Source organism: Nannospalax galili, unplaced genomic scaffold (genome assembly GCF_000622305.1).
Source record: "Nannospalax galili isolate Female #2095 unplaced genomic scaffold, S.galili_v1.0 scaffold445, whole genome shotgun sequence".
Taxonomy (NCBI): domain Eukaryota; kingdom Metazoa; phylum Chordata; class Mammalia; order Rodentia; family Spalacidae; genus Nannospalax; species Nannospalax galili.
This window is the reverse complement of record NW_008354184.1, coordinates 322724-333777: the sequence shown is the minus strand read 5'-3', so window position 1 is coordinate 333777 and position 11054 is coordinate 322724. Positions and strand designations below refer to the sequence as shown.

General features: G+C 41.5%; 1 protein-coding gene across 1 annotated transcript in view; it reads right to left on the bottom strand.

Moving 5' to 3' along the window:
* Enthd1 (ENTH domain containing 1) overlaps positions 1–11054 on the bottom strand; it is a 153839-nt gene that overhangs the window by 13738 nt on the left and 129047 nt on the right. Inside the window, 4 exon segments of the mRNA XM_008851215.1 lie at positions 6602–6606; positions 8346–8490; positions 8493–8631; positions 8633–8769. Coding sequence (XP_008849437.1) covers positions 6602–6606; positions 8346–8490; positions 8493–8631; positions 8633–8769 — 426 coding nt within the window.

Below are 11054 nucleotides of genomic sequence, written 5' to 3'. Positions count from 1 at the left end.
TGGTCTACATAGTGAGTTCCAGGACAGCTGGGGCTACAGGGAGACCCTCCCTCAAAAAGACCAAAAAAAAAAAAAAAGTGTCTGCTCTTATAGAAACATAATGGTTTAATCATATTAAAACAAGCTTTTAATATTTTCCTGCTGACATTCCTCAGCATGTAAGTGTCAAATTAGTATATTTTTGGATTGTATTACATTGGAACATTGATTTTTAAAATTACTATTTGAGTAGCTGATTTGAATTCCATAAAAAGTTGTTAAATGACAGGGTGTGGTGGCACATGCCTTTAATCGCAGCACTCAGGAGGCAGAGGCAGGTGGATCTCTGTGAGTTTGAGGCTAGCCTGGTTTACATATCGAGTTCCAGGCCAGCTGAGTCTACAGGGAGACCCTGTCTCAAAAAAACAAAAAGCAACAACAAAAATTGTTAAATGCAGAAAAAAAGCCTGTTAAATGTAGAAATAAACCAACACAGCCATCTTGTCAGCATGCAAATTTGTTTTTGACTTTAGGAAGTAGCAAAATTATGTGTGTAGCAAAGTATTATTTTAAAGTAAATTTCTTTGTGACTTATTATCAGTAAATGTTTGATTTACACACTGGTTTTATATTTATCTATATACCTGGAGTTACATAAAAGTTTCTCAGTGAAGAGGGGTTGCAAGTGGAAAAAGTTTAAGAAGCTTTGTTCCCAATAACCAACACAAGGCTGAGAGATGGCTCTGTGAATAAAAGTTCTTGTCACCAGCCCTGATGACCTGAGTTTGATCCCTGGGACCCACAGAATAGGAACAAATTGCTTACCACGAGTTGGCCTCTGACTTTCATATGTGCACCATGCATGGCACATGCATACCCACCCATCTGCCCCCTCACAAAAGAAGTAAATAAAATAATAAATTAAAAATAATAACCAATATAAAATAATTTGATCCCAACAGTGAAATTTTAACAATTTGCAATAAATGTTAAATCAATGTCATATACATTCTCTATCAATTATCTACCTATCTACCTAGCTCCCTTTTATTAAGAAAATTGGAAGGAGAAATTAAGATCCAAATGAATTTTTAAAGAAATCAAATATAGATTATACTTAAGAATGGAATAAGAAATGAAATACATAAATTAAGAACCATAGCAATGCCTGGAGGGGAATATTAGTTCTATTATTCAGCTAGTCATCTTGCCTGACAGTCAAGGAATTCCAACCAAAGGGCCAGTATCTAAAGTTTATAAGTTTCCCACTATTTAGAAAACCAATTCTATCTTTCTTTAAAATAGGTGTACCATCCTATCTTGCTTTATGATGAATCTTGAACAATTTTGCTTTCAAGGTTTTGGTTATTTTACATACTTTACATTTCCAATGGAGGATCAATGGAAGATTCGCTCATACCAGGTCTACAGACCAGCTTAGAGAGAACAGCATCTTAACCATACTTTTGACCTCTGGATTTATTTAGGCCTTTAGTTGTTCTCGAAATATTTCAGTTTTCAAAGCAGAGAGCTTTGAGTTTTGTTTCTTTGTTTTGAGACAGGGTCTTGTTTACCCTGAGATGGCCTCAAACTAAGTAGCTGAGGGGGACCCTGAACTTCAAATGTCCTAGCCTACATCTTCCAAGTACTAGAGTCAAAGGTGTGTGCCACTATGCCTGGCTTATGCAGTGCTGCAGATGGAGTCGGAGCCTCCTCATGCTCGGCAAGCGCTCTGCCAACTAAGCTTCATCCATAGCCCCCAGTGCAGAGATCTTGTGTATCTTTTGTTAAGTCCTTTTATTTTTTTTTTTGTCTTTTTGAGACAGGGTCGCCCTATAGCCCCAGCTGGCCTGGAACTCACTATGTAGGCCTGGCTGGCTTCAAACTCACAGAGATCCACCTGCCTCTGCCTCCCAAGTGCTAGGATAGGATCAAAGGTGTGCACCACCATGCCCGGCTTTGGTTATGTACTTTTAAAACACTGCTGTAAATGGTACTGTTCCTTTCATTTTGATTTTTTTTAGATTTTATTTCTAATTGTGTATGTATGTATGTCTGTGTGTATACCATGGTGTAGTTGTCCTCGGAGGCCAGAAGAGGGTCTTGGAACTGCTGGAGCTGAGTTACAGGAACTTGTGAGCTATACAGTGTAAGTGCTAGGAACCAAACCCAGGTCCTCTGCAAGAGCAGTACATGCTCTTAACCGCTGGGCCGTCTCCCCAGCCCCACTAGCTTTGATTTCTAGCTATTCGTGATGAACAGTAATACAATTTTCTTTTTGTTTTGCAATCGGGTCTGGCTATGTTGCCCAGGCTGGCCTTGAGCCACACCTAGTTGCAATCCATTGCTATATGTGGACCTTGTGTCCTGAATTCTTGCTCAACTTCTCTATTAGGTAGGTTTTATTTTGGGGGTGGGGAGGATTTCCTACATAAAGAATCCTGTCATCTTTGAATGAAGGTTATTTTATGTCTTTTATTCCTTCCTGTGGCTAATTGCACTGGCTGGGCCCTCTAACACACTGTTGAATAAAGCAGGGAGGAAAGATGCTTTCCCTGCTGCTGATCTGCTTGGTACAGAGTTCATCTTTCATCATTAATTATGTCAGCAGTAGGTTTTAAAATGTGCTCATTATCAGCTTGAGGGAAGTTCCTTTCTACTCCTAATTTGCTTACATTTTTATAATCATAATTGAGTGCAGAATTTTATCACTTTTTCCACATGAATCAAGATAATTATATCACTTTAACTCTTATTGTGTTGATTCAGTGGATTGCAGAGATTCATTTTCAAATGTCAAGCCAACCCTGTGATTCTGGGAAGAGCCCCACTTGGCCATGACACGTCACTACTTTTAGATCTTGCTGGGTCTGATTTGCTAACAAAGGACTTTTGCATCTGATGTTGATCTGTGTTGTTCTTCAATTTGCTCTTTTTGTGCTGTCAGATCAGCTGTATTCATAACACAAATGGCAAAGTGTTCCTTCCATATTTGGAAAGAACGGCTGTAAGACTGGTATCACTTCTCCCTTGGACTACGCTATAAAACTATAGGCGGCCGAGGCTTTGTAAGGTGTTTTTGACAATATACTCAGATATGTGTGTGTGTATGCATGCATTTCCCTTATATAGAGAGGTGTGTATCTCTAACATATACGTACACACACACACATATATACACATACCTTTAACATCAGTAGATATATATGGTATATGTCTGTGTGGGGGTATGTGCATGTGAATACAGGTGCCTGTGGAGGCCAGAGGCCAGATGGATCCCCCACAGCTGGATTTACAGGTGGTTATGCATTCTTGATGTGGGTGCTTGAAATGAACTTGGGTTCTCTACAAGAACAGGATGCATTTTTAACCACTGCTCCATCTCTCCAACCTCCAGACTTTCCTTTTTCAAAGTGTGATTAAATATATATGCTTAATTTATATGGAGTGGAGTTAATATTGTACTATGGTGTGAAAAGCACAGAATCAATGCTGTAATTCCATGAACTCCTGTGCTCTTCGTGCTATGCTATTACACTTACATCTACATACATTTTAAAATACCAAAATACAGTATTTTTTCTGCTTTAAGCATTTCTATGTATTTTTCCATTAGAAGAAAAAATATAGTATTTTATGCTTATCCAAATATTTATCATCACCAGTACTTTGTTTTGTAGACTTAATTTATTATCTAGTATAATTTCCTATAATCCTAAAAATATTTCCTCACTTTTTTTTTTTAGATTTCTCAAGCATCTGTAAAGTTTTTATTCTTTTGAAGGTCTTTTTTTTCTTCATTAAATTTTTTTCTAGATATATGCTGGGAGTGGTGGCACAGGCCTTTAATCTCAGCAGTGGGGAAGCAGAGGCAGGTAGATCTCTGTGAGTTCGAGGCCAGCCTTGTCTGTATAGTGAGCTCAAGGCCAGCCTGGTCTGTATAGTGAGTTTGAGGCCAGCTAGGGCTACATAGTGAGACCCTATCTCAAAATTAGAAAAGAAATTATTTTAGATATAGAATTCCTGGTTGACAGCTTTGTCTGGTAACTCTTGGGAAATGACCTCAGAGCGTCTCATCACACAGGGCTGCTGCTGCTGGGAACCGAGGCATCGTTCATGTCATTGTTCTCCCACGCAACCCGACCATCGCGCCTGCTGCTGTCAAACGTAGATCTTGGAACCCAGGTGTCCAGCTATGATGTGTTTCCGCATAGTTTTCTTTGTTTCTGTTCTGTTTGAGTATTTTGAATCTGGAAGTTTACTCTGCCCACAGATTTGGGGAGTTTGGGGCCAGTATCTCTTCCAATAATTTTTCTGCCATCTCTGTTTTCTTTGCCTTCTGGAACTCCAATTCTACCAGTTAGACTGCTTGATACTGTCCTGTGAGACTCTGTGTCTCTGTTCATTTTATTTTCCTTCTGTTTTTCAGATTAGATAATTCCTGTTGCTCTATCTTCAAATTCTCTAGCTCTTCAGTCTTTTGTTTCTGGCCTGCTACTAGATGTGTCTGGTGAGTTTTTCATTTCAATGATTTATCTTTCATCTCTAAAACTTCCTGTGATGGCCGATCTTCAGTGTCAACTTGACTGCACCTGGAATTAATTAAACTACAAGGGACTTTCTCGATCAGATTATTTGAAGCTGGGAGATGACCCTAAATGTGGGTGGCACCCTCTGGTGGCAGCCCAGACAAAGGGACAGGGCAAAAGGGAGCTTTTCACTTTTTGCCTGCTTGCCTTCACTCTCACTTGCCAGTTTATCTGTCTTGATGCTGTGGCATTTATTTGCCAATATTAGAAGGTAATTCTTGGTGTTATGCATCAGACTGGGATTGATGAGACATCCAGCCTTGTGGACTGAGCAACTATTGGATTCTCAGCTTTTCCAGTGTGTGTAGCCATTGTTGGGTTACTCAAATTCTATCCTGCAAGCTAATCTAACAAATTCTCTCTCTCTCTCTCTCTCTCTCTCTCTCTCTCTCTCCATTTTATCAGTTCTTTTCCTTTAGAGAACCCTAACATACTCCCATTTTGTTCTTTTAAAAAATAGTTTTGTCTTCTGAGATTCTCTTCTCTGTTCGTTCATTGTGAGTACCTTAAGTCCTTGAATACATTTTTTGTTTGATTTTTGAGACTGTCTCACTATGAAGCCAAGGCTAACCTCAAGCTCACTTACTATGTAGTCCAGACTAGCCTTGAACTCACTATCCTCCTGCCTTAGCCTCCTGAGTGCTGCAAATATAGGTGTTCACCACCATGCCTAAGTTCCTGAGTAAATTTTTTAAATTAAATTTTATTTTTATTTTATGTGTATGAAATAAGTGTACCACATTCATGCAGTGCCCATGGAGGCCAGAAGAGAGTGTTGGATCTCCTGGGACTGGAGTTATGGATGGTTGTTAGCTGCTATGTGGGTGCTGAGAACCAAACCCAGGTCCTCTGCAAGAGCAACCAGTGCTCTTAACCGCTGAGCCATCTCTCCAGCCCTGGATAAATTTTTAACAGTTGCTTCATGGACTTATCTGCTAACTGCAATAGCAACGTCATCTGAGGGTCAATTTCTATTAACTTCTTTAATGTCTTCTTTATGTCTTCATGTCTTCCTATTTCTTCAAGTGTCTTTCAATTTTTTGAATGTTATACATTGTAGAGTCTCTTGATTCTATGATAGTCTTCTAAAGAGTGATTTTCATGCCTGTAGGAAGATAACTTGCCTGGCCTCTCCAGACTGTCAGCTCATGCAGTGAACAGAAGCTGAAGTCTTTCCTTGGTGCTTTTGCTTTTCAGCAAGATTTGTAGGGGTACAGGCAGACTCACTGGGGCTCCCCTACAAGTATAGCTTCATAATCAGTCAAGGATTTGGGCAGAGTTCATACATAGTGCATGGGATTCATCCTTCGCAGTTTGCCTCTCTTTTAAGATTTTCTTCACCACTTCCCAGTTTCTCTGTACACTGAGCTCTTTGACACTGTCTGAGGTGTGTTGAACTTGTGATCCATAATTCCCACGTGGCCACATGCAGCCCAGGACAGCTATGAATACAGCCCAGCGCAAAATCATAAACTTACTTAAGACGTGAGATCTTAGTGAATATATATATATTTTTTACCTTGATTGAGCCTCCGTTCTTCAGCGTGAACTCTGCAGGTGACAATGTCATTTTGCAGCATCAAAAGATCAGACGAGCCTGCCAAGCCACATGGTTAAAAGAGTACCCTCAGGGTCTTAATTTTGGGATTGTATTTTTTCAGCTCTAAAATTTTCACTTGATCTTTTAAAAAAAATAGGTGCTGAAAATATGATGAAATTCTCCACCTTTTCTTACTTTGAGGTGCGTTCCTTATGACTCCAGAGTCTAGACTGTCCATGGATCTACTTATCTGGTCTATTTCTAGACATGTGTTCATTTCCTGTTATACCTGGTAATTCTTTCTTGAATGTGGTTTTTCATGAAAATTATACAAGTTCTCACAAAAAGCTTTGTCTTCTAGATGCCAAGTGGAACACAAGCCAATCACTCTGGGTGGAGAGTCTCCTACCACGTGAGGACACTCCTGCTTCTGGTTTGTTCTTATTCCAAGCGAGTCGCTCTTGGTGGTAAAGCTGGTGGAGGTCCTGGACACCTGCTCTTCCACTTTGACTTTCTTCTTCCTGAGAGCACACCCAGCTTCACTGTGAACAGTCACAGAGCCCTGGAGATTTTTCGGATTCCTTGCCCTCTGCAATACTGGCTCCTCATATCACTTTGGACTTTGAGACATTTTAGAAACCCCAAACTCCAACTGTGTCTGCAAAGCCTAGTGAAACAGGGAAGGCAGGCTTCTGACCCAAGGGGACAGCTGAGGCGAACATGGGACTTCTCTCCAGGTCCTTCTCCTTGGGCTCCAGACCATGATGCTTCTACCTTGGTCAGCTTCCAATACCTTAAACCAATACTTTTGGAGGGAGGGTGAGGCGGCACTCTCTAGTTCATTGTAACAACAGCAACTTCCCCAAGGATGGTCCTACACACGGGCCACTGGGCCACCAGGACGGTCCTGCACACAGGCCACTGGACCACCGTGGCGATACAACCAGCACTATGTGCTTTCCATGACAATCTTGTCAAAGAAGTTCATTGATGGCAAAATTAGGATTTGTTCTTTTAAAAAAACTACATTTTATTTATTTTGTGTGTGTGTGTGTGTGTGTGCACACGTGTGTACGTGTGGGTATGTGATGTGTTTGTGCATGGGCACACACAAGCCACCGTGTGCATGTGGAGGAGAGAGGATAATTAGCAGAAGTCAGTTCTCTCCTTCCATTCGGTGGGTCTTGGGGGTTGAAGACAAGTTGTCAGGCTTGCCAGCAGGCGCCTTTACCTGCTGTGCCATCCTGCTGGCCCTAATTCAGTTTTACTACCTTTAGGATATCCAATATCAAAAGCTTTTCAAAGAGAAATCTCTCTAATCTCTTTTTCAAAGAGAATTTTTATTCCTCGCTGCGCTTAGAACTGAGGTCAATTTCTTTACCCCGCATAGTAGCTTCCATTGTTTTTATTTATATGCATTTTTTGATTTGTGTTTGAGGCAGTTTTAAAATCTTATATTGAAATCTTTGAATTTATGTGAATTGGTAAGCATTATCATACATAAGAACCAATATAACTATTGCTTAGTTTTTGAAAAATGAAATGAGCAAAAAATTATTTTTACCAATTAACTTTGAAAAAGAAAGCAAAATTTTATAATGCAGGATTTAATAACTGAGAGTCAACAACCTGAATTTATCCTTTATCACACAGCCCAGATAATATTGCAATCAATTTAATTTTATACATTGAGAACAGGGTCTTGTTATATAGCCCAGGCTGGCCTTGAGCTCATAATCATGTTCCTTAGCCCCCTAAGTGCTGGAATTACAAGCATGTTATACCACACCCAGCACTCTTAATGTTTTATACAGACAGAGAAAGGATATGATTCCTTGTCCCCTGTGCAACTGGTATAAAGCCTTAAAACAAAACAAAACATCCCTACACACATATCTGTGTGTATACGTACCAGTATATATAGGAACCAATTATTTTTCACATAGTCCCTTCCTAAGCCACCTAAATATCTAACAGGAAGCCTCAGTTAATGCTGGTAACATCTAATTTGGCTTGTATGGAAATTATTCCAAATTTATGGTAATATATTCAGTCAAATACTTGGTAACCCAAAGTAATAAATTATCCACTACTCCTTTAATAACAGGGGCACTTGACCAATGGAGAAGTCCTCTAAAGGTGTGGGTATTTTAACACAATTAACAAAGAGGGAGAGAAGGGACAAAAAGAGGAGAGAAAAGCAGAGAAGCCCCAGAACCTGCCAGGGTTTCCCCTGCTGCTTGGCTCGTTTTGGGGTGCACTCACTTCGCATGGCTAAGGGCTTGAGGCTCCCATCATCCACCGGGCCAATGCTGGGCTGTGCGCCTGTCAGGAGGTCCTTACAGGTGGAGGTCTGTGTCACTGGGCTAAATGCTTTGAAGAGGGTGAGGTATAGAGAGTCTCTACAGAGGACTGGCCATGGGAAGTGGACTCTGACTTTGATGTCCTTAAACTGAGGCTGATCAACTCCTCTTTATCCCTTGGCCAAAATGTTGGTAGTGGTGTCAGTGTTTCAACATTTTTTTGCAGCTGCCTGCTTTTCCTGCAGGATTTGCAAGGGGGTTTCTGTGGTAATGTTTGTGATGGCTTCCTTCAGTCTCTTGTCTAAATTCATATTTGTCTGCATCAATGGGCTTTTTTCTGAGGGCATAGACACAGCATCTGTAAAATAGCAAGAAGCCCCGAATTAAAACCGGAATACTCCATGTTGAATCGTTTTTAATAACTAGGATTTTCCCTGTTTGGTCCTGCTTTCCTACTACACTGCATGTTCTATTTCAAGTACCTTGAGCGCTAACTGATACTTAGTCATTTGGTGGAAGGTCAGTCTGGTATACATAGCAAGTGCTAGGTCAATTGTTGCCTCTCTCTCTCTCTCTCTCTCTCTCTCTCTCTCTCTCTCTCTCAAAACACAAGGCCAGGAAAGCCTCAAATAACTTCTCTTTAAATATTCCTCCTGTCACCCACTTATCTGTCTCAGAGGCCACCATATTTTTAGTACCTTCAAACTTCTGTCCTTTACAAATAAACTAGACACACCACACCACACCACACTGCTGTGCCCTTACAGAACCCTCAGCTACAGAAAGCCCATTTCTCCTGAAATTAAAAAACGCTGGAAAAACGCTTTCCAGAGTTGATAGGAGGCACATCTCTGGGACTTAGAGAGCTTTATGATGTTAATAAATCATTTGTCTACCTGAGGACATTTCAGAGATGTTCTGACAGTCAGTGCAACGCGAGCTCCGCTAGGTCAGGGGGTCTCTGTCCATTCTGTCACTAAATAGACACGAATATACCAAAGCACCCAGGCAGAGCCAGGGACAGACTAGACACACTCTGGGTAAAACAAACTGAAAGGGGCTGAAACAACAGTGGGAAACTGAAATGTCAGGGATCTTGGATTAGGACTGACTAGATCTAGAAATTTAGGGTCTGGTCTGAATTTGAATTCTAGATGGGAGCTTCCCCCTACATTCAGTGTTAGGGGCTGTTCCCAGATGGTCATCTTAACCTGGATATGAAAAGAAGGAAAATTACTTTTTTTTTTTTTTTTGTCTTTTTGAGACAGGGTCTCCCTGTAGCTCCAGCTGTCCTGGAACTCACTATTGTAGACCAGGCTGACCTTGAACTCACAGAGATCCGCCCGCCTCTGCCTCCCAAGTTCTGAGACTACAGGTGTGCACCACCATGCCCAGCTGGAAAATTCCTTTTTAAGAGACTGAATTCATGAAATTAGAAGCATAACAAGGTGAGAGGGTAAAAGGAAGATTATGTCACCTGAGGCTTCCCCTAGGGAAGGGGACGCAGGAATTGTCAAACTTGCTATAGACGATCATGCACATCATGGCGTATGTCATAAGACACTCAATGCCCATCACATTCCTTGCTCCCAGCTCTGTTATTGACAAGAAGCTGTTTCCTTGAGAGCAAAAACCTTCCTTTCAGGGCTGGCTGGAAAGATGGCTCAGCAGTTAAGAGCACTGGCTGCAGAGGACCCAGATTTGAATCCCAGCACCTATATGGCAGCTAACAACCATCTGTAACTCCAGGTCCAGGGGATCTGACACCCTCTTCTGTCCTCTGCAGGCACTGCATGACACGGTGCACTTACACATTGTGAAGCCCTCCTCCTTGGCCCCCTGCCCTGGACTCCCGAGACCCCTGCCCCTCTTTAGGACTAACTGCTCTTTTTCGCTTCTGTAAACTGCTTGATTGCTTGATTGAAAGGACAAACTATATCGACCCCATTTTGACTAGCTGTTTCAGGCAAGCCTGAGCATGCCCAGGCATGTGGTAATCTCCACCTGCCACCCCCACCCCAGGAGGCTATAGGTCAAGCAAGCCCAGACATATGGCAGCCTTATAAGGTAGAAACAGAGACTTCTGGCTCTACAGATAACAGTCAGCACATTCCACAGCTCTGAGGGTAGCACCCACCAATGAGAAGCCCCCAGGACTGCATCCCTTATAACCAATCAATTCAAAAGTGTGTTGTGCACGTGGGCTCCTTGGGCCAATCAAAGTGTGACTCTGTTATTCCCCTCTTCCCCTTGTCTAAAACCTATAAAGTGCTTCCACCCCCTGGGATGGGGCTTTCAGCACAGATCCATTGCGTTGGTGAAGTCTGAGAGCCCGAGCTTAAGCCCGAATAAAGACTCTATGTTCTTGCATGCCCTCTAGATTCCGTGGTTATTCTTGGGGGTCCGATCTCTGGGCATAACAATATAGGCAAGCATAACATTCATACACGTAAAGTAAAAATAAATAAAAACAAATTTTTTTTTAAACTTGCTAGTTTTTACTGAGAATTGGACAGTTCAAGAAAACCATGTTGTTCCCACCAGGAATTGTTAGGGTCCGAGACTCCTTGGGCTTCCCAGGAAAACAATATGTACCAGCACAGAGATGTAATTCAAGCAAAGTCCTTATTAAGCCAGCTAGCT